This window comes from Girardinichthys multiradiatus, chromosome 12, assembly GCF_021462225.1.
Source record: "Girardinichthys multiradiatus isolate DD_20200921_A chromosome 12, DD_fGirMul_XY1, whole genome shotgun sequence".
In the NCBI taxonomy this organism is placed as follows: Eukaryota; Metazoa; Chordata; class Actinopteri; order Cyprinodontiformes; family Goodeidae; genus Girardinichthys; species Girardinichthys multiradiatus.
Genome location: NC_061805.1, coordinates 7,044,143 through 7,068,759, shown reverse-complemented (window position 1 = coordinate 7,068,759; position 24,617 = coordinate 7,044,143). Strand labels below are relative to the sequence as shown.

The 24,617-nt window shown below is 43.7% G+C and overlaps 1 protein-coding gene across 1 annotated transcript in view; it reads left to right on the top strand.

The window, feature by feature from the left end:
• The window catches only part of galnt9 (polypeptide N-acetylgalactosaminyltransferase 9), a 173,367-nt gene that overhangs the window by 17,195 nt on the left and 131,555 nt on the right, over positions 1–24,617 (top strand). The window contains exon 2 of the mRNA XM_047380147.1: positions 2,786–2,966. Within this exon, the coding sequence (XP_047236103.1) occupies positions 2,786–2,966 (181 nt within the window). The remainder of the gene's footprint in view (positions 1–2,785; positions 2,967–24,617) is intronic.

The window sequence follows — 24,617 nt, the reverse complement described above, 5'->3', positions numbered from 1 at the left end:
AAGGTGATAAACCAACAGAAAGTAGTGCATCATTCTGAAATGGAAGGACTATAATAGATGGTTTTACAAATTTGCAAAGGAAATCTTAAAAATGTTGCATGCATTTGTATGCACCCACATTTGGTTTGATACCCCTAAATAAAACTCCCTATTATTTATGCAAGAATAGATTTAGTGGAACAAACTCTTTTTTTCATGCAGTGCATGAATCAGGTCATGACAAAGGGGAGGGCCACAGTAATGTTTAATCAGACAACACTTACCTAACTACTCCGCTACAAAACTGACAAAAAAGATCCAATTTACAAATGAACACGTTAAACTAAGAAGGTATGCTCCTTGACCTTGAAACAAAGAAAATACTGTTCAACAACCAATAACGAAGTAAAGTCTGAAAGGTCTGTCCTGAAATGTCCTCACTTCTCTTTAAGGTAGACAACATTGCATAGAAGTTAGCACAGTTTTTAAGGTTCTAATTCAGCAGTAAAATTAGAAAAAAAGTTTAAGAAAATTTTAGACAGGTTAGAATGTACCTTCAACAAGTTTGCAAAATATTTCTTCCAACTTGTTTTTTTACACATATTTTACACATATTTATATGTTTTAACATTTAAAAAAGATATTCTTTATTATTGAGAGCGTGTTCCTTGTTTGTACAAACTTGACAATAAAGATGTTTCTGATTCTGAGACCTGGAAAAGCACAAGAAAGTACAAACTTTGAAGTCATTGCACAATTGACGGTCACCATATCCACCACCATATCCAAAAGTTTACTCCACCGCTTGTCAATTTAAAAAAAAAACCATCCACATTAAAGCGGATCAGCCAGTCAGGTCTCATTCCATTACGGAAGTTCTTCAATCAAACAGCTGGCCCTCAAAGAGAGGGTTTAAGTAGATAACACAATTGGTGAAAACTGTCCAGCTTCCAAGACTCACAGCCGGTATAAGGCTCTGCGTGCTTGCATCTAAGACTATCTGAACATTTTGTGACTTGCTGGTCCCCGACATGAACCCCATCCTTACTTTTTAAAATGCTATCATATTGGTTGGTGCAGGACACGGTAATTCCCCTCTAATGGGAGAAGCCAGTTTGTAACCATGCAACAGCAACTACATGTTTAGCAGCACCCAATGATATTGGCCATAGTCATCCTGAGACCTGGAAAAGCACAAATTACATCCTGACACAAAATCCAAATGTCTTGTCTACTACTTCTCCAAGCCTCAGTTGGTTGTGGCAGATGGCCACTCACACTGAGACTGGTTCTGCTTGAAGTTTCTTCCTGTTAAAGGAGAGTTTTCCTTTCTGCTGTCGCTACATGCATGTTCAGTATGAGGGATTGCTGCAAAGTAATCAACACAATGCCAGTGACTGTCTGCTTTTGCTACATGCTCATTTAGGAGGAGTAAATGCTGTAAGTCACTGACTCAATGCAATATGTGGGGTTTCATTAGATAGAAAACTATTTAACCAATTTGAATAATAAACTGAATTTAACTGCACTGTTTGATAACTAGGATCAATAGGAATGTATGTACTTGTCTTGAAATCAGTATGATTCTATTGAATTGATTTTAATTAGCAAAGTGTCTTGAGATGACTTGTGTAGTGAATTGGTGCTATATAAATAAACTGAACCGAATTAAATTGAATTACTCAGACTTAGAGCACACTAATGAGGTGGATTGATAGCATCACTCACTGTAACTGTAGCATAGTAGCATGTAAGTTGTTCAGTTGAAAGAACATTTTTAAAGTTTAATAACTCTCTGGGGAGACAAAATATTGGTCAGTGACAAAACATAAAAATTAGTAAGGACATAATCACAAAGCCGTTGTGGCCTGTACTGAAAGTGTGACATTTATGTACCTAAATAGTTTTATTCTAACTTAAAAGACTGATTTGTAGCATTTATATTAAGCATGTGTGCTACTACAAAAATATTTGGAAATAACTGAAAGGTTGATTTTTAACAATGCTGCTAAATCATTTAATATTTAGTCCCGTTACGTTAACCACATGATTAGATGCTTCTTAAGGTCAAAGAATTACATTACATATTGTAAATAAGATGATTAAATTTTGGAAAAAAATAAAATGAAATAAAAAAAAATTAAAAGAGCTCATTAAAGACAAGCAGTGGCATTTACCATGCAATATTTTAAATACATACTGCAATATAACATATTTTTCCAACACAGAACTCATGTGTAATAAATCTGAACTTTAGAAAACAAACATGATGTGACAAATTACAGGGAAAAAGATTCAAGAGAAAGTTGAATTCAAAGGACTTCAAAGGGGAACAGACTAAAATGGATCTCAGAAAAGTAAACAAACTTAGAGGGAATATTTTATTTGAAACAGAAATGATGGAAGAGGCTAGAAGAAGGTGGAAGAAGACAGAGACAAACAAAGAAGTATTAAAGAAAAATAGAAAAAAGCAATAATGACACAATTTGATTTAACTGAGCACAATTATTTACTCTCTATTTCTCCATTCCTCTGTTCTTTTTCTTAAAACCACTGTATAGTTTTCTGAGAGTAGTATTCACTGGGTCATTTTTACTTTATAAGTAGCGTAATGGTGGCCAATGGATGAGCTCTGATGGTGCTCAGATTGTCATACACCAGTTTCCTCTCATTGATACTAAATCTCAGTCTGTTGCTCCTACTCATGGCCTCTCACTTCACCTTTCTCCCCTTTACTAATTTTTGTGTGTCGTCACAGAGACTTGTACTTCCTCATCTTCATTATTGTCTTTCTGGTTCCTGAAAGGTCTAGCAAAGCCGATGGGGCTGGTGGAGGGACCCGGAGGCCTCGGCCAGGGGGGAGCTGCTGCCACTCTGGGGGAAGACAGCCACGATGCAGAGGGGAAGTATGAGGAATATGGCTACAACGCTCAACTCAGTGACCGTATCTCCCTTGACAGGAGCATCCCTGACTACAGACCTAAAAAGTATGTCTGGCTTTTGCATCCGTCTCGTTTTTTATTGCTACACATTGCTACATGTGCTTTTCTTCTCTTGACAACGTTCTGTCTAGTACTCTTTTCAGTCTCTTAAACAGTGAAATATTTGTGTTTTTGTGGATTTAGTTTATGGAATTTCTGAAGTTTTTAAGATAAAGACACTTTTAAGTCTTTATCCAACTAAAGTTAGACCGGTAAATGCTGAATGGCATTGTAGAACCATAGAAGGCATGTAGTTAAACCAGTGGTTCTCAATTATTTTCTATCATGCCTCCCCAGGGAGCAAAAATCTTTCAGGCCTTCGTTATATTTAATGATTTTATGCTTACCCCCATTTCTTGCCACTGACAAATCCTACGTTTCTTTCTTTTACTCCAATGACAAACTTCTCCACCTCTCCTCCATTAGCTCTGTTTACACCGGTGCTCTGCACTTCTTCCACTGGTACAGGCAGCCTGTTGATTTGTTTGAGCACTGCTCCCATCTAGTGACTGGAGGCTCGTTTATCGTTCAAGTATGAATAAAGACAGTTAAATCCAGAAAACTCCTAAAAGGTTTAACACATTGATGACATATGACCCCTTTGTTCTGTTTTCAAGCATAATGGTTCTGAAAGCAGTACTCTTCAGTGCAACATGTCCAGTGTGTGTTAATGGCGAAATATTATGTTCATCCAATACATGTAATTATGATTTTTCCCCATTTAGCTGGGTGCACATACCATCAGTAATCGAGTCATTTGACTTGTGTAAGACTACCTTGCTTGGCAAGTCAGGGATATAATAGCAGCAGATTAAATTCAAACCCTGCTCACCACCTAGGTCCTTTTACAGAACACATGAGCATGGCGGAAATGCTTTCGAAGTCCCCAGTTAAAGTGTTTTAGTGTTTACACCAGTGAATTTCAGTCACTGTGGTCAATCTACGAAGCACATGACGTCACTATTGATTTAATAACACCACTTCACAACAGGAATAAAAGCTAACGAAGAGTAAACATGAAGTACGTTTTTCTCACAAAGACAAACGTAACACATTTCATCTCACACCAAATGTACATGAGTGTTTAATGACCATATCTATACCAATACTGTAGCTGATTTTGGATACCCTGGTATACCTTAATATAGATTGACCGTAATTTGATTTCTAAAATAGAGGACACTTGGCCCAGTCATGAAACACTTAATGACACTATGTTTACTCAAAGAATATGTAATAATTTTTACTGATTTAAAGTATGCTTATACCTGAGTGGTTAGAAAGAATAGTTAAATAAACTTCAAACAGAAGTCAACATAAGTCAACAGGTGCCAAATCGACTTTGATATCTCTGAAATTAAATGATACAATAATGCCTCTCTGTGTTGGAAAATTAAATAATAGCTTTCTACTTTCATGCTGGACAAATAAATAGATCAAAATCTGAAAAAAATGTTATAAGTAAATAAGTATTCTATAGTTTCATTTCAATGTAATATTGATGATAAAAATCTGCACTCAAGTCTTTAGTTTTGTTCTTCATCCTCCTTGTCTGCCCAGCCGTATTTTGCAGTAGAGCTGATCTTTCTCAGCAGTTTTCTCGTTGTCGTCGTCGTCTTCCGCTTTATCCGGGACCGGGTCGCGGGGGCAGCAGACTCAGCAGAGACGCCAGACGTCCCTCTCCCCAGACACCTCTTCCAGCTCCTCCGGGGGGAGCCCAAGGCATTCCCAGGCCAGCCGAGAGACATAGTCCTTCCAGCGTGTCCTGGGCCGTCCCCTGGGTATCCTCCCGGTGGGACGTGCCTGGAACACCTCCCGAGGAAGGCGTCCAGGAGGCATCCGGTATAGATGCCCAAGCCACCTCAACTGGCTCCTCTCGATGTGGAGAAGCAGTGGCTCTACTCCGAGCCCCTTCTGGATGGCCGAGCTCCTCACCCTATCTCTAAGGGAGTGCCCGGCAACCCTACGGAGGAAGCTCATTTCAGCCGCTTGTATCCGGGATCTCGTTCTTTCGGTCATGACCCAAAGTTCATGGCCATAGGTGAGGGTAAGAACGTAGACCGACAGGTAAATCGAGAGCTTCGCTTTTCGGATCAGCTCTCTCTTCACCACAACGGACCGGCACAGCGCCCCCATTACTGTGGCAGCCACACCTATCCGTCTGTCGATTTCCCACTCCATTCTTCCCTCACTCGTGAACAAGACCCCGAGATACTTAAACTCCTTCACTTGAGACAGGAACTCCCCTCCAACCTGAAGAGGACAAGCCACCCTTTTCCGGTCGAGAACCATGGCCTCGGACTTGGAGGAGCTGATCTTCATCCTAGCCGCTTCACACTCGGGTGCAAACCGCCCCAGTGCATGCTGTAGGTCTTGGCTAGATGGGGCCAGCAGGACCATGTCATCTGCAAAAAGAAGAGACGAAATCCTCTGGTCCCCAAACCAGACCGCCTCCGGCCCTTGGCTGTGCCTAGAAATCCTGTCCATAAAAGTTATGAACAGGACCGGTGACAAAGGGCAGCTCTGCCGGAGTCCAACATGCACAGGGAACAGGTCCGACTTAGTGCCGGCAATGCGAACCAAACTCCTGCTCCGCTTGTACAGAGACCGGATGGCCCCTAGTAAAGAGCCACCGATTCCATACAGTTGAATGCCTTCTCCGGGTCCACAAAACACATGTGAACCGGTTGGGCAAACTCCCATGAACCCTCGAATACCCTGTAGAGGGTATAGAGCTGGTCCAGTGTTCCACCGTCGGGACAAAAACCACACTGCTCCTCCTGAAGCCGAGGTTCGACTATCGGCCAGACTCTCCTCTCCAATACTCTGGCGTAGGCCTTACCAGGGAGGCTGAGGAGTGTGATCCCCCCTGTAGTTCCTTCTTATGAAAGGGGACCACCACCCCAGTCTGCCAATCCAAAGGCACTGTCCCCATACACCACACAATGTTGAAGAGGCGTGTCAACCATGACAGCCCAACAACATCCAAAGACTTGAGGTACTCAGGGCGGATCTCATCCAACCCCGAAGCCTTGCCACCACGGAGCTTTTTAACCACCTCGGTGACTTCAGCCTGGGTGATGAAAGAGTCCAACCCCGAGTCCCCAGCCTCTGTTTCCACCAGGGAATGCGTGATGGCAGGATTGAGGAGATCCTCAAAGTACTGCTTCCCCCCGCCGATAATGTCCCCAGTCGAGGTCAGCAGCTTCCCACCCCCACTGTAAACAGTGTTGGCGAAGCACTGCTTCCCCCTCCTGAGGCGCTGAACGGTTTGCCAGAATCGCTTCGGGGCCAACCGGTAGTCCTTCTCCATGGCCTCACCGAACTCCTCCCAGGTCCAAGTTTTTGCCTCTGCCACCGCCCCGTCCGCGGCACGCTTGGCCCCACGGTACCCGTCAGCCGCCTCAGGAGTCCCACAAGCCAACCACAGCCGATAGGACTCCTTCTTCAGCTTGACAGCATCCCTTACTGCCGGTGTCCACCACCGGGTTCGGGGATTGCCGCCACGACAGGCACCGCAGACCTTACGGCCGCAGCTACGGGCAGCAGCATCGACAATAGATGTGGAGAACATGGTCCATTTGGACTCTATGTCTCCAACATCCCTCGGAATCTGGTCAAAGCTCTCCCGGAGGTGAGAGTTGAATACATCCCTGGCCGAGGGCTCTGCCAGACGTTCCCAGCAGACCCTCACTATGCGCTTGGGCCTGCCAAGTCTGTCCGGCTTTCTCCTCCTCCAGCGGATCCAACTCACCACCAGGTGGTGATCAGTGGACAGCTCAGCCCCTCTCTTCACCTGAGTGTCCAAAACATGCGGCCGAAGGTCTGATGATATGACAACAAAGTCGATCATTGACCTCCTGCCTAGGGTATCCTGGTGCCAAGTGCACTGATGGACACCCTTATGTTTGAACATGGTGTTCATTATGGACAATCCATGACTAGCACAGAAGTCCAATAACAAAACACCGCTTGGATTCAGATCGGGGAGGCCATTCCTCCCAATCACGCCTCTCCAGGTGTCACTGTCGTTTTCCACATGGGCGTTGAAGTCCCCCAGCAGAATAATGGAGTCCCCAGGAGGGGCAGTATCCAGCACCCCCGACAGGGACGCCAAGAAGGCCGGGTACTCCGCACTACCACTCGGCCCATAGGCCGAAATGATAGTCAGAGACCACTGGGGTAAACCCCAACACGAGACGGCCGAGCTGGGGGGCAACAAGCAAACCCACACCAGCCCGCCGCCTCACCCCGTGGGCCACTCCAGAGTAGAAGAGAGTCCAGCCCCTCTCAAGGAGATGGGTTCCAGGGCCCATGCTGTGCGGGGAGGCGAGCCCGACAATTTCTAGTCGATATCTCTCAACCTCCCGCACCAGCTCAGGCTCCTTCCCCCCCAGCGAGGTGACATTCCACGTCCCTAGAGCCAGCCTAAGCATCCGGGAATTGGGCCGCCGAGGTCTCCACCTTCGTCCGCCGCCCAATCCTCTTTCCACCGGCCCCTCACGGTTCCCCCTGCAGGTGGTGGGCCCACTGGGGGATGGTCTTGCATCTCTCGTTCGGGCTTGGCCGGGTCCCGCGAGGAGCAACCCGGCCACCAGGCACTCTCCGACGAGTCCCGACCCCAGGCCTGGCTCCAGGGTGAGACCCCGGCTCCGCCGTACCGGGCGACGTCACGTGCCTCGAATAAGTTCAAAAGTCTTTGCAAGAACTATGTTTCAAATTGCATTATACAAACAGAATACTCTCAGTGACTCAACAGAAAGCTGGTTCCTTTTCTTGTTCCCCTGGCTTTGCATCAGCAGGAAAACCCTCTCAACATTTGCTTTGTGTGAGGGAATTGCAAAGACAAACTGCAATCTTCTGTAATTCTGAGCAACATGTCATGCTTTTGGCATTCTCAAAATATTTACTCCACTTCTGGTGCACCCTAACCCTTATTGTGGGTTTTACAATGAACTCAGTCAACTTAGTAGCTGAACTCTCACCTCGCACAGATTTATGGCACCTTTATCATTCAAAGATCCACATATGCCAGCTTTGCACATGATACATTCTGCCTCCCATTTGTCCTCACCAGGACAATTTGAGGGTAATCTCTTTTGCAGTTTGTCCGTGAAACTACATCTGCGCATTCATATCTTGTAAACAGTAGCAGTGCTACCAGCATTGCCAAACCAAGTCAAGTTATGAAAACATAAAAGAAAACACATTAAAAAAGTCCTTTGCAGCAGTAAAGGAAATTAAAGAAAGTTGGTCTGCAGACTGAAATGAATTATCTTGCACGTAATAGTTTAAATAAAACAGTCAAAGGCAACATTAAATTTCTCTACAAAAGAGAGAAACAGTAAGTAAAGAGTAGAAAATGTACTCTTTGGGGTAAACAGTCAAAAATTTACATCAATATTTTGGGTTATTTAGCCTGTCAAAATATTTTAACATTTCAATATTTAGTTTTCAAACAAAATATTTACTTAGAAAGGTAAATATTTAGCTACAAACTACATGCTTCAAATGAAAATTTTTATTTATAAACTAAACATTTAAATTCGGGGATCTAAATATTTAGCTTGCTAGCTAGATATTTAAATTGCAAGTTAAATATTTAGTTTGCAAATTAAATATTTAACTTGCTCATTAAATACTTAGTTTGTAAAATACAAATTTTGCTTACTAACTATGTATTTAGCTAGGAGCTAAATATTTAGTTGGCTAAGTAAATATTGAAATTGCAAGCCAAAAATTTAGTCAGTCAGTCAGTCATTTTCTACCGCTTATTCCATAGTGGGTCGCGGGGGAGCTGGTGCCTATCTCCAGCAGTCTATGGGCGAGAGGCAGGGTACACCTTGGACAGTCCATCACAGGACAACACACAAACAACTATGCACACATCCATTCATACACCTAAGGGCAATTTAGAGTGACCAATTAACCTAACAGGCATGTCATTGGACTGTGGGAGGAAGCCGGAGTACCTGGTGAGGACCCACGCATGCACAGGGAGAACATGCAAAGTCCATGCTGAAAGACCCCCGGCTGGGAATCGAACCCAGCCGGGGCAACAGTACTACCAACTGCGTCACCGTGCAGCCCCCAAAAATATAGTTTGTAAACTGAATATTTACCTTACTAATTAAATATTTAAAAATATGACTTTGAAAAATGAACCCCAAAGTTTTCTATTTTGAAAGGTTAAATAACCCAATATATTGCTGTCAGTTTTTGACTGTGTAACGTTACAAATATCTAAACAAATGGATTAATAACCTTTATTTAGAAGATATCAGAGTTTCAACATTTGCTTTACTTAATACTATATTACTACCCAACTGTATTAGCTAGTCTTAATATCTGCGGTGAAATTTAAATGGCATGAGTTGAGTAAAACTGCAGTTCAGCTCTCGATTTTCATCTTTCAGTAGTTAAATACCACATTTAAGGAAAACAGGATGTTGCCATGTTTAATAGCAATCTCAAAATTTGGTATCATAGGTTCCACATGATACTAGAAGATCTTTGAACGTCACAAGATGCGAGTTAGTTAATCCTGTAAGCTTTTCTCTCCACACGTTGCTCAGTGCACATTAATAAACTATGTTCCTATAGAACTCTTAGATGACTGCTTTGATATGCCTGTGGTAGATTTTGCATTGAATTAAACCAAATAATTGTTGTCATTCTTCCTTACTGACAACCGTCTTAACAACCTACTACTCCTCTCATTAATCTCCATCTGCTTCAGAGATGGCCTTCTTGCATGCTGAAATCTCCTTTGAGAATTTCCCCCTCCACTCATTTAATTTAATCCTGTTCATCTTCCATGTTTGACTTATTGTCCAAGTCTTGCAAATTTCTCCTTGTCATGTCTGCCACTGAAGCTCAGGCAGCTTGGTGCCTTAGCCATGGTGAGTACCAGAGAAGCAAGCTCTTTTAGGCATGCCTCAACGCAACATGAATACATTCCGAGAAGATGATGGTAATGGTTGACTTTTTTTAAACATGTAATTCAGTGAATGTGAAATTATATTTTTTTTTCCCTAGATCAGACTTTTAATGGTCTTTTTCAAAGAAATGTAGCATTTAGAAAATGAAATGTAGCTCTTATACAGTCAGGACTCTAGGGGTCTGCTGATAATCAGTGCTGCCAGTGGCAGCACTGATTATATTACAATGTGGCAAAGAACAATGGCGACAGGCAGAGTGGCGTAGAAGAAATCTGATGGCAAAGAGAGGTTTCTCTGGGTTTAGCGGGATAACAATTTAATTAATCCATGTCCCTTCCTTCTCAGCGTTTTTCAAGCCTAGGAAATTAGATGAGAGTGGAATGGGGAGGGGTGGGAGGGGAGGGGAGGGGGATGAATAAAAGAGCGGATTGCTGATTAATAAAGTAATCTAAAAGTGTTACAAATAAAAAAAAAAAGTTTTTTTTAAGAGGTATAAATTAAAAGAGGTTGGTTTCTGATTTCTGATTATAAATGCTTTCTTTATTATGGGCAGTGTTTGGATTCTGTGCAGTTGTTAGTTCAGTTGGCCGTGAATTTTGAGGTTTCTTTACCTGTCAGCCATATTCATCAAAATTACAAGAAAAAAAAACATTAAATATTTTACTCTGTATTGCACTTTTACACAATATTCTAATATTTTTGAGATGTACCTGTATAAAACAAGATTTTGCCTTTTTACTCTGCAAATTTATTCATGATACATGTTATTCAGTAATATTCTTTTGGCATTCCTTCATTAAAAGGATGTTAAACTGAATATCACAAGCTGGACTGCATGCCTAGTTGCATTCCATTATATTTCTTTTAGAACTGATGAATGAAAAATGGTTTGCTTTACTAGTAGTAAGTAAAGCTCATTTCTAGTCAGTGACTCTGCCAGGACTGTCCTTTTTTATCTAATATGGTTTAACTATGGAAGGCCTCATCAGAAGTTTCTTTATCTGTGCCCCTCTCTTGGGACAGCTGAGGGTATCTGAGAGCAGGACAGAGCAGTTCAAATGACATAGATAGAGCAGCAACTGAAGCCTCCTTCTGTTTTAATGTAAACACTTAGATTATAAGTGGAAAACCCTGTCTCATTAGATTAGCATAGTATTGTACACTTATGATACATGATTTTTTGAAGAGAGCCCTCCAGCTGACAGTAGAATGATTTGTAGCAGTGTTCAGAAGTATCACCCTCACATCTGAGGTGATGATCCTCAGCCAGAAAAGGATGGATTTCAAACAAGTGGTTGGTCTTCAGTTGGTGCCTTTTGAAAAAATAAAAATAAAAATTGGTATCTTAACGCTTTTTTAATGAGTGGGGACACATGTACAGAGGCAGACTAGGACAGCATCTGCAGTGTCACAGACACTACACCAGTCTACCTTGGTAATAAGAGAACCAAGTCAAAGCTGTCAGTAATCCACATTGCAACCCTTTATGTCCTGGGGTCCCTTTGGAAGAACTGGGAGATGCAGCTAAGGACAAAGAAGTCCGGAAATATCTGCTAAAATTGTTGCTCTAACAACCGGGTCCCAGATGAAAAAAGTGATAGATGTCCTCTTGGGGTCCTGTGACTAAAACAAATCTTTTCTACACTCCTGAGAAAAAATCTAATTTAAAAGCGACAAACAGTTTCCACATTATTTAACAGGGTATTGTATTAGACATTCAATGAAACCAATTCTAGTAGCATTTATTTCTTTTAATTGAATATAAGTTTTGTATGGTCTTAGGTGACAATGAATTTTAATGTGAAGGACAAGTAAGCACTTAGTTTCACCCAGAACACAATCTAAAATAGAAATTCCTGATTGACTAAGGAAGATCATGCCACCATTAGTCAGTGATCAAATTACTTTAAAGGCATCATGAATTCAGCCTGGTTGTGCTGCATTTCTCTCCTTCTGCAGTTATGGATTTTTAAAGAAGGATATAAATCGTAAAGCACCAGACGTTTTAAAATAGCGTGGAGGACTTTGTGTTAATTTTATGTATATGTTTTCTGTACTTTCACTGCTTCAGATATTTTAGGTAATTAAATATATAGTCATAGGCTACTTACTGTTTCTCTTTTAGCTGCTGTATATGCTTTATTTAGGTAATCTGGCTTAGGATTGTTAAAATAATCAATGTTTCAAAGTAATTGATACTAAAACAATGCATTCTTTGAAAATACTAACCTTAATCAAATTTGTTTGCTTCTCTCCAAATTGGCACACAGCTTCACACAGTAAGCACACTTCCAAGCAAGTTTCTTACAGCAGCTTACCTGAGGGAGGAGAATCAAAACAGAGAGCCTGATATCTAAAAAATAGCCTTGGAGGAGCTTTTTTGGGCAAATACATTGTGCATTGTTTTGAGGTATTTTGCCTTTGAGGAAGACAAACAGGAAAAACAAAGGACCTTGAGTGTCCTTTATGCAAGTTTTGTCCACCAGTGACAAGTATGCTAAAGACTGATACTGCTGTTTGCGAGGAATTTGAAGAGGTCAGTAAAGCTCCAGAAGCAAAGTATTAAAACAACCCAGACAGCATAACATTATCTTTTAAATATTAGCAGCTTGCTGCTAGCCCATTATGGCTTTGTTCCCCTGTGGGTACGAATTAATGCTAGGTTGATCTCACTCAGATGGAAAAAGACAAAAACTACAAAGTACGCAATTATGAACGAGACGATATGACTAGCAACAGGACAAATATTTGGTGCCCACTTCACCAAGCAGCGAGTTAGGTTGATAGGGGGTAATGGCTACAAGCTTTGGCACAATACATTTTAACTGAATTATGAAACTAACAAATAAAAATATGTCTCTAGTACTAAACGGTTGGCACAAGTGATCTCAAAACTCCCACAGTTTTGTCAGTCACTAGCTTTTTTCACAAAACCCTTTAAGCAGGGATTGTCATAATGCGGGGTTTTGTGATAGGACCAAAGTGCACTGTGTACTCCAAGACACAGTGAGTAAAGGTAAGAAGGATTTAATTCTTGCCCATATGGAATCCAGACAGCAGGTTACATGACCAGGACACCAGACCAGACATAATAGCATGAAGACTTGATTCAGAGCTAATACAGGATATCAACGACAGGTAACACAGTTAACACAATTAACATAAGGAACCAGTGGGGAACAATGAATACGAAGGAGCTTAAAGACAAACAAAGAAAGCAGGGTGAACCAATGAACAGAGGGACCATGGAATCAGGGAAAACACAGAACAGGTATGTGCTAGGCTGCAGGGAGACAGGGAAAACAAAGGACTAGACCAGGAGAAATAAACAAAAACACAAACTCAAAACACAGACACTGACAGGATATAACAGGGATTAAGGCACCTTTTTGCCATCTCTGTTTTTTGTCAGCCCACTCTGTTAAACCCCTGAGTTGCCTAGTAAGGTAGTCACAATCCTGCATCAGCAGATATGTAAATGGGAAAGCTGGCTTTAAAGGTAGAGTGATGATGTTGGTATTGTGGTTTGGGTGACCTGCCAGCCCCAGGATATATGAGTGTAAAGAAAAATCATAAATAATTGCAGATGAGAAGATCAAGAAGGTTAGATCTAGCATTTCAATTTCTAGCATTTGATTGGCCAACAACATCATTGAGTTCATCCATCACTGTTCTAGAACAGTGGTGGACAACTCCAGTCCTCGAGGGCCAATATCATGCAACACAGGGGTTGGACAATGAAACTGAAACACCTGTCATTTTAGTGTGGGAGGTTTTATGAATAAATTGGACCAGCCTGGTAAGCAGTCTTCATTGATTGCACATTACACCAGTAAGAGCAGAGTGTGAAGGTTCAATTAGCAGGGTAAGAGCACAAATTTGCTCAAAATATTGAAATGCACACAACATTATGGGTGACATACCAGAGTTCAAAAGAGGTCAAATTGTTGGTGCACGTCTTGCTGGTGCATCTGTGACCAAGACAGCAAGTCTTTGTGATGTATCAAGAGCCACAGTATCCAGGGTAATGTCAGCATACCACCAAGAAGGACAAATCACATCCAACAGGATTAAGTGTGGACGCAAGAGGAAGCTGACTGAAAGGGATGTTCGGGTGCTAACCCGGATTGTATCCAAAAAACATAAAACCACGGCTGTCCAAATCACGGCAGAATTAAATGTGCACCTCAACACTCCTGTTTCCACCAGAACTGTCCGTCAGGAGCTCCACAGGGTCAATATACACGGCCGGTCTGCTTTAGCCAAACCTTTGGTCACTCATGCCGATACCAAACGTCGGTTTCAATGCTGCAAGGAGCACAAATCTTGGGCTGTGGACATTGTGAAACATGTATTGTTCTCTGATGAGTCCACCTTTACTGCTTTCCCCACATCCGGGAGAAGCGCCAAAGAAGCGTACCACCCAGACTGTTGCATGCCCAGAGTGAAGCATGGGGGTGGATCAATGATGGTTTGGGCTGCCATATCATGGCATTCCCTTGGCCCAATACTTGTGCTAGATGGGTGCGTCACTGCCAAGGACTACCGAACCATTCTTCAAGACCATGTGCATCCAATGGTTCAAATATTGTATCCTGAAGGCGGTGCCATGTATCAGGATGACAATGCACCAATACACACAGCAAGACTGATGAAAGATTGGTTTGATGAACATGAAAGTGAAGTTGAACATCTCCCAAGGTCTGCACAGTCACCAGATCTAAATATTATTGAACCACTTTGGGGTGGTCTAAAACCAGGTGTTTCAGTTTCATTGTCCAACCCCTGTACATGTGTCCTTGGTCCAACACACCTGAATTAAATGGCTAAATTACCTCCTCATTATGCCTAACCCTAACCCTAATCCTATATATTTGATTCAAGTGTGTTGAACCAGGGAAATATCTTTTAAAAGAGAGGTGAGCAACTTCAGTCCAAGGGTCGGTGTCTTGCAAGTTTTAGATGTGTCAAATCTGCAAATACATACACCCATTTAAGGATCATCCCATTACTCGTACTTGTACTCGTCGTCTTCCGCTTATCTGGGACTGGGTCGCCGGGGCAGCAGACTCAGCAGAGACGCCCAGACGTCCCTCTCCACAGACACCTCCTCCAGCTCCACCGGGAGGAGGCCCAAGGCGTTCCCAGGCCAGCCGAGAGACATACTCCCTGCAGCGTGTCCTGGGCCGTCCCTTGGGCCTCCTCCCGGTGGGACGTGCCTGGAAGACCTCCCGAGGAAGGCGTCCAGGAGGCATCCGGTATAAATGCCTGATCCACCTAAACTGACTCCTCTCGATGTGGAGGAGCAGCGGCTCTACTCCGAGCCCCTCCCGGATGGCCGAGATCCTCACCCTATCTCTTTTGGAGTGCCCAGCCACCCTACGGAGGAAGCTCATTTCAGCCGCTTGTATCCGGGATCTCGTTCTTTCGGTCATGACCCAAAGTTTATGGCCATAGGTGAGGGTAGGAACGTAGACCGACCAGTAAATTGAGAGCTTTGCTTTTCGGCTCAGCTCTCTCTTCACCACAACGGACCGGCACAGTGCCCCCATTACTGCGGCAGCCGCACCAATCCGTCTGTTGATCTCCCGCTCCATTTTTCCCCTACTTGAGGCAGGAACTCCCCTCCAACCTGAAGAGGACAGGCCACCCTTTTCCGGTCAAGTACCATGGCCTTGGACTTGGAGGAGCAGATCTTCATCCCACCCGCTTCACACTCGGCTGCGAACCGCCACAGCGCATGCTGTAGGTCTTGGCTAGATGGGGCCAGCAGGACCACGTCATCTGCAAAAAGAAGAGACGAAATCCACTGGTCCCCAAACCAGACCCCCTCCAGCCCTTGGCTGCGTCTAGAAATCCTGTCCATAAAAGTTATGAACAGGACCGTTGACAAAGGGCAGCCCTGCCGGAGTCCAACATGCACTGGGAACAGGTCCGACTTGGTGCCGGCAATGCGGAACAAACTCCTGCTCCGCTCGTACAGGGACCGGATGGCCCCTAATAAAGGGCCCCCGATTCCATACTCCTGGAGCACCCCCCACAGGGCATCACGAGGGACACAGTCGAATGCCTTCTCCAGGTCCACAAAACACATGTGAACCGGTTGGGCAAACTCCCATGAACCCTCGAGCACCTTGTAGAGGGTATTGAGCTGGTCCAGTGTTCCACGGTCGGGACAAAAACCACACTGCTCCTCCTGAAGCCGAGGTTCGACTATCGGCCAGACTCTCCTCTCCAATACTCTGGCGTAGGCCTTACCAGGGAGGCTGAGGAGTGTGATCCCCCTGTAGTTCCTTCTTATGAAGGGGGACCACCACCCCAGTCTGCCAGTCCAGAGGCACTGTCCCCGACCGCCACGCAATGTTGAAGAGGCGTGTCAACCATAACAGCCCAACAACATCGAGAGATTTGAGGTTACATAGGGCGGATCTCATCCACCTGCCTTGCCACCGCGGAGCTTTTTAACCACCTCGGTGACGTCAGCCTGGGTGATGAAAGAGTCCAACGCCGAGTTCCCAGCCTCTGCTTCCACCACGGAATGCGTGATGGCAGGATTGAGGAGGTTCTCGAAGTACTCCTTTCCACCACCTGATAATGTCCTCAGTCGAGGTCAGCAGCCTCCCACCCCCACTATAAACAGTGTTGGCGAAGCACTGCTTCCCCCTCCTAAGGCGCCGGACGGTTTGCCAGAATCACTTCGAGGCCAACCGGTAGTCCTTCTCCATGGCCTCACCGAACTCCTCCCAGGCCCGGGTTTTTGCCTCTGCCACAGCCTGGGCCGCAGCACGCTTGGCCTCACGGTACCCGTCAGCTGCCTCAGGAGTCCCACAAGCCATCCACAGCTGATAGGACTCCTTCTTTAGCTTGACAGCATCCCTTACTGCCGGTGTCCACCACCGGGTTCTGGGATTGCCGCCGCGACAGGCACCGCAGACCTTACGGGCAGCAGCATCGACAATAGATGCAGAGAACATGGTCCACTTGGACTCTATATCTCCCACATCCCCCGGGATCTGGTCAAAGCTCTCCCGGAGGTGGGAGTTGAATACATCCCTGGCCGAGGGCTCCGACAGGCGTTCCCAGCAGACCCTCATTATGCGCTTGGGCCTGCCAAGTCTGTCCGGCTTTCTCCTCTTCCAGCGGATCCAACTCACCACCAGGTGGTGATCAGTGGACAGCTCAGCCCCTCTCTTCACCCGAGTGTCCATAACATGCGGTCGAAGGTCTGATGATACGACAACAAAGTCGATCATCGACCTCCTGCCTAGGGTGTCCTGGTGCCAAGTGCACTGATGGAAACCCTTATGTTTGAACATGGTGTTCATTGTGGACAATCCGTGACTAGCACGGAAGTCCAATATCAAAACACCGCTCGGATTCAGATCGGGGAGGCCATTCCTCCCGATCACGCCTCTCCAGGTGTCACTGTCGTTTCCCACGTGAGCGTTGAATTCCCCCAGCAGAATAATGGAGTCCCCGGGAGGGGCACTATCCATCACCCCCGACAGGGACACCAAGAAGGCCGGGTAATACGCACTACCGCTCGGCCCATAGGCCGAGACGACAGTCAGAGACCTTTCCCCAACCCGAAGGCGCAGGGATACAACCCTCTCATCCACTGGGGTAAACCCCAACACGAGACGGCTGAGCTGGGCGGCAACAAGCAAACCCACACCAGCCTGCCGCCTCTCCCAGTGGGCCACTCCAGAGTAGAAGAGAGTCCAACCCCTCTCAAGGAGATGGGTTCCAGAGCCCACGCTGTGCGTGAAGGTGAGCCCGACTATTTCCAGTCGATATCTCTCGACCTCCGGCACAAGCTTCGGCTCCTTCCCCCCCAGCGAGGTGACATTCCACGTCCCTAGAGTCAGCCTAAGCATCTGGGGATCAGGCCGCTGAGGTCTCCACCTTCGTCCGCCACCCAATCCTCTTTGCACCCGTCCCTCACGTTTCCCCCTGCAGGTGGTGGGCCCACTAGGGGATGGCCTCGTGTCTCTCATGCGGGCTTTGCCCAGCCGGGTCCCGCAAGGAGCAACCCGGCCACCAGGCGCTCTCCGGCGAGTCCCGACCCCAGGCCTGGCTCCAGGGTGGGACCCCGGCTCCGCCGTACCGGGCGACGTCACGTGCCTTGATATTTTTGTCATCATGAGGGATTCTTAATGTCGTCCCATTATGGATTACCTTAACATTCATTTTATACAAGTTGATCCCATGAGATCACAGGCTATGTGTGCTTTCAAAGCATGCAGATGTGATTGCTGAATCAAAGGGGCATGCCTTATAACTATGCTGCCTGAAAATCATTATGCATTACTTTAGATACAGGTAAATTTGTTGTGCACAGTCTGTAACGTGTTATTATTTACATCAGATTTCGCTGAATGACTTATTTCTGAGATTGTAATGACACTTGCATCGGTTCTGTAGCATTAGGGCATCTGTGCAGTATATATGGCATATCATGCTGTAAAATATTTTCAGAGGTCCAAAAAAGTCTTTAGCTGCCTAGTTTATCAATTGTGGAGTTGCAGGAAGGCAATGATGGACCATTATTTAACTAGAAGAGAGCTTCTCTTACCAAGAATAAGAGGCATATAAAAAGTTTGAATATATTAATTTGGTTAGAACAACATAGTTGTGTGGCTACTGCACATGATCCCTAACATTTGCTGTGCAATTATGTCTTGTTGATAAAAGAGGATTATAGGCATGGGTTAGGTTTAACAGGCATTTAATCCAACAGGAATCAGTGAGCAAAGAGGTGTATGATGACTACAGGGAGGCAAACTCCATCACCAGGACAGATAAATCTACACATTTTTCAACCCCCTGTCTTTTTCAACATGCCTATCTCCAGTAAAACCAATTCATGATAATTACAGTCCCAATAGTGTCTTCTACAAAAGCCTGTAATCTTCTTTCACCACCTGCTAGCCTGTATTTCTCTCTCCTGCCCTTCACCTTTGCAATTGACATTCTTAACTTGGATGCAAAGGGGTCTTAAGTAGGCTGTATATTTCTGGTAACTCCGAGCATGCCATTTGCTGTCCTTGGGAGGCTTACAAGTACGATATTGGCTCATGGGAACGTTGCAGTGGAAAACAATAAATGCAGACAAGCTGCTGAGAGTATGAAATCCCACAAACAAATGAGAAGGAATGGGGTTTTGTTTTCTCACACAAATAGAAAATTCAGCCTAAAGGATCAAGCCTGCTTTTCGCCCTTCAGTTCTCCTCCATCAAGAGGATTCCTATTCAATTACACCTAATGTCACCTCTGTATCTGTGGTTGCTGAGATTTGATTTGTTTTGTGAAAGTAGCAGTTAAATCCAAAACTTTATTGAAACACAGCATATGTTGTGTTCCCCCGAGGACCCCTTGTCTGCTTTTGTTCGCCTGTGGGAGGATGATAACTAGAGAGGGAGCCTAAAGAAACAAGCCTACCTCATCTTCTAAGTGCCTGATACTGCAGAATGGGATCATAAGGTCTTTGCGGCACAGGAGCTCCTACTGCAAATTGTTACTCTTTTCACTGCTAGAGTTTATCTCTTGAAATGGGAAGTGGGGGGGCGGTAAAGGGGAGGTGACAAGGCAAACGGTTATCTTTCAGGGAAAAGTGCTCGCAGATTGGAAAGTTTCTTTGGTGTTGCCTGCATTCCGCAGGTTATGCGAGGTTAATGTGAAATTTCACAGCAAATAAAACTTGCCAGGGGGTTGGGGGGTCGAGGTGACCGGAGCTGCAAGCTGCTGGAGGAGAAAAAAGGCAGTGGTGTGATAGAAATACATCTTAATCTGGCGCTCTGTTTCTGTCAAAGCTTGTTCCGGATCAAATTATGAGAGCTGGGCAGAGAGCTCAGTCCCATTACCAACAGATGAGCCGATCGTTCATCCTGTTACAGCTTTACAAGGCTTCCCCGCTACTGCGGACAGGTACAAATTTAAGGTTGAGTGATGCTCTAAATTGGATCCCATAACTAGGGCAATGTAACTAAAATATCGCTTTATGATCTCAGCTCTAAAATCCTGTCTTCCAACACATTTCACTTATAAGCAATCAGGCTACACTGCCCATGGTGACTTTTTTCAAGATACCACTTCAGTAATATTCATCAGACACAACCTCATTACCACTTGTGTAAAGGAACAGTGGTGAAATATGCATCCAGTCATTTTGCACACAGGCCACATCATACTCGCATCTTTGCAAAGTAAAGCTGTGATGCAAAATATCCCTTCTTACACTCACTGCCAGATTTGTCATTGTATTTATAGACCTGGCAAGTCAGATTGAGTAAGGCAATAAAGAAAGCTTCAAGGAAGACCATAGAGCCATTCAGGGAATGCATAAATGCACAGGGAATGACACAGCGGACAGGTTATCAATGTCAAAATTCACAGCTTTCTGTTTCACCCAAAGAGCAGGAGAACAGAGTTTAAAGCATAGATAAACCCATGCCGTATCCTCCAACAAAAACACCCTGTTTGGTTTAAGTTTTTCTTTTATTAGCTCTGCTGTAAAATGCAATTAAACTGTGGTAATAGAAGTGATTGATAACGGAGCATGAAATTAAGCTTTCCCCTCCAGAGCTGCAAATACAGTACTATCAACCTAATAGGGAAGGCTTGCAGATTGTCCTTGTCATGCATGAAGAGATGTCAGTGTTAGCTAAAGTGTCTGGTAAGAAATTTCATAAATGAGGCTGAGTGCGTCTCTCTAAACTGCAATCTCTGTAAAGAATTTCAACATGAAATAAAAGTTAAATTCAAGCACAATAAAGGCTCTCATTTTTATCTATTTTAAAAAGATCATGTGATGAAAGATCTTAAATCTCCCTGAACATATTTTGGGGTGATTTATACTTGCTCAGATAAATAATGCAATTTTCTGTGACATTCCATTCTAATGTTGAAGCATTACAATGATGCTATATCCATGCCTTACATGAGAAATGGAAGTTTAGTGCTTGTTGTGGCTATTCTATTTGGTTGCAGACCTAAAAAATTACATCTGAAGTGTCCTATACTTTTTTCATAACAGTTACTATCCTTTTTTCCTTCATTTACGCATCAAATTATATTATCTATATACAATTTTTGTTTTATTTCATATTCATGAATTTTTTTTATGGACATTCCCACCAAAATAATAACAACCATACTGTGTTCCTGTTCAAAATAAGCATAAAGACTGAAGAACTCAAAATGAATGAAAAAATGATCAAAATAATAATCTCCTATAGTCATAAAATAAAACTAAGGAACTACCTTAAGTTTGTCATTAATGTTAAACAGAATACAGAGTTACAGTTAAAAGTTTGTTGTATTTTCTGTAAATATATTGAGTTCATGTTACTGATGATGCTGCACATTCTGCTTGTTATTGATTCAGTAGAGCGATATCTTTTTCCAGAAGGCAGGAAATGAAACACTACCTGCGAGGGGTGAGGAGCATCTCTGACAATAGAGAGGGCTTTCTTCTGGCACGTTTTCGTAACAATTTTCTGCAAGAAAGGGAGTGGGACCCCAATGACTCTCTCAGCCATTCCAATCACACGTTTCTGAGTCATGCTGTCCTTTGTACTGAAGTTGGTGTTTCAAGATGCAATGCAGTAAGTTGTCTCAATAATGTTGCTGGAAAAAAGTAGTGAGGATAGGATTCACTGATTGGCATTGAAAAAAATACAAACAATTCAGAATTTTTGCACTGCATTGCACATACAAACATTAGCTGCCTCGGAAAAGGGCTGGGTCAGTTCTCATCTATTCCAATTCATACCTCAATTTTGTACCCAGCTGTTCCCATTTCATTCCAGCCACCTTTTCATTTTATACCAATGAAGGAACCATGTAATGCCGATGTATTCAATCATTGCACATCTGTTTTATTCTCTTGTTATGTATTTTGATAATTTATGATGATAATTTCTCATAAAACACTCAAATGACCAATTGTTTCAAAAGGATGTTATATTATTCATGTTACGATTTCCATGGATTTTGGTTTAATCTGTTTGGATCAGTTGACTTATAAGAAACATGACAGATTTTAACCCTTGATCAAACCAAATTTTTCTTTGACCTCTCACTGATACAGATCATTCATTGGAGTCACAAAGACACATTTTTCAAGGCAGAGACAAAACACTCTGTGGCAAATGGCAAGTTTTCAACCCAGGAAAAACTGGGTAAAAAAGGACCAAAACTGCAAAATTACAAAAAATCAGAAAATGGGGAAAATGACCAACACCCCATTAAATTTGAACAGGCATTCAGTGATGTTCTGATTGGACACACTTTTTAACACTATCATTCAGTGCCACAAAAAGACACACATACCCATCAAACCTAACCAACCAACCCAAACATATCCACACACTTGCAGACAAAACCCCTGCTTCTTAGAGCTCTTTTGATAATTATTCTATGGCCCCTAACTGTTTCTTTTCTTTCCAAACTTGCTTTTGGGGAACATTGTTTGAAGAAGCTTAAGGAAGCAAACCCATTGACAGACACACAGATAGAGACCTACCTTGCAACACACTTTTCCTTCAAGGTTTTTTGATATTTCTGCTACAAAGTGTTCTTCTGCTTACAATTATTTTTTTTTATGTGTCAGAGGTCTTCAACTTTTACGTTTAGGTGACATTTGCCAAGAAATCCCTTCACCTGTTCAAACTGCTCCTTCTGAAACTTTAGGCTCACTTGTTGCTCATTTGGCTTCAGGTTTTACTTCTGGAGCAGATTTGCACTGATTTTACTTGCATCTAATAATTCTGCTAATTCTTAGAGCAATGTTTTCTCACTGCATTTCCAACAGGTTAATGTACATCCACTGGGATTTTTTTTAATTTATTATTATACTTCCTTCCTTCCAAATTTGAAATTCACTTGGCTGTCTCTGAATGCCTTGAGGGGCCTAAGGGATTCAGAACTGCAGAGGTCCTTCAGGATTATCAAACTCTTGACCCTATTTCGGGAGCTGAGCCCAGCTACTCTCTCTCTAGGATCTCATCCTTTTGGTCACGATCCATGTCTCATGACCAATGGAACAAAGTTTTTCATTTCAATTCAGCTCCAGCCTATGCATTCATCTCTCTATCTCTCTCCATGCTAGTGTCATGCGTGAACAACACATCAATACAATTAACACTTACACTTGAAGCAGTCAGTAAATCCCAATAAATGCAGATGGAACCATCACCTTTTTCCAGCCAAGAATTATGACCCAGTGTTTTAAGAAGCTGGACGGGAACGGACCCCATGAGTGTCGTGGAGGGGGCTGACAGACAGTTGGTGCTTTTAGCACACAGACACTGGATAAGTTGTGCTGTAGTGCACTGTGACAGAACCGAATCCTGGACTTCAGTGGGAGATGGGGCTGAGGGCATGTACAGTGCCTTGCGAAAGTACTCGGCCCCCTTGAACTGGTCAACCTCTTGCCACATTTCAGGGTTCAAACATAAAGATATAAAATTCAATTTTTTTGTGAAGAATCAACAAGTGGGACACAATCGTGAAGTGGAATGAAATTTATTGGATGTGTCAAACTTTTTTAACAAATAAAATACTGAAAAGTGGGGCGTGCAATATCATTCGGCCCCCTTGCGTTAATATTTTGTAGCGCCACCCTTTGCTACAATTACAGCTGCAGGTCACTTGGGGTATGCCTCTATCAGTTTTGCACAATGAGAAACTGAAATTCTTGCCCATTCTTCCTTGCAAAACAGCTCGAGCTCAGTGAGGTTGGATGGAGAGCGTTCCTGAACAGCAGTCTTCAGCTCTTTCCACAGATTCTCGATTGGATTCAGGTCTGGACTTTGACTTGGCCATTCCAACACCTGGATACGTTTATTTGTGAACCATTCCATTGTAGATTTGGCTTTATGTTTTGGATCATTGTCTTGTTGGAAGATAAATCTCCGTCCCAGTCTCAGGTCTCGCAGACTCCAACAGGTTTTCTTCCAGAATGGTCCTGTATTTGGCCCCATCCATCTTCCCATCAATTTTGACCATCTTCCCTGTCCCTGCTGACAAAAAGCAGGCCCAAACCATGATGCTGCTACCACCATGTTTGACAGTGGGGATGGTGTGTTCAGGGTGATGAGCTGTGTTGCTTTTATGCCAAACATATCGTTTTGCATTGTGGCCAAACAGTTCAATTTTGGTTTCATCTGACCAGAGCACCTTCTTCCACATGTTTGGTGTGTCTCCCAGGTGGCTTGTGGCAAACTTTAAATGAGACTTTTTATGGATATCTTTGAGAAATGGCTTTCTTCTTGCCACTCTTCCATAAAGGCCAGATTTGTGCAGTGTACGACTGATTTGTTGTCCTATGGACAGACTCTGTCCTATGGACAGACTCTCCCACCTCAGCTGTAGATCTCTGCAGTTCATCCAGAGTGATCATGGGCCTCTTGGCCGCATCTCTGATCAGTCTTCTCCTTGTTCGAGATGAAAGTTTAGAGGGACGGCCGGGATTTGGTAGATTTGCTGTGGTCTGATACTCCTTCCATTTCAATATGATTGCTTGCACAGTGCTCCTTGGGATGTTTAAAGCTTGGGAAATCTTTTTGTATCCAAATCTGGCTTTCAACGTCTCCACAACAGTATCTCGGACCTGCCTGGTGTGTTCCTTGGTCTTCAAGATGCTCTCTGTGCTTTGAACAGAACCCTGAGACTATCACAGAGCAGGTGCATTTATACGGAGACTTGATTACAC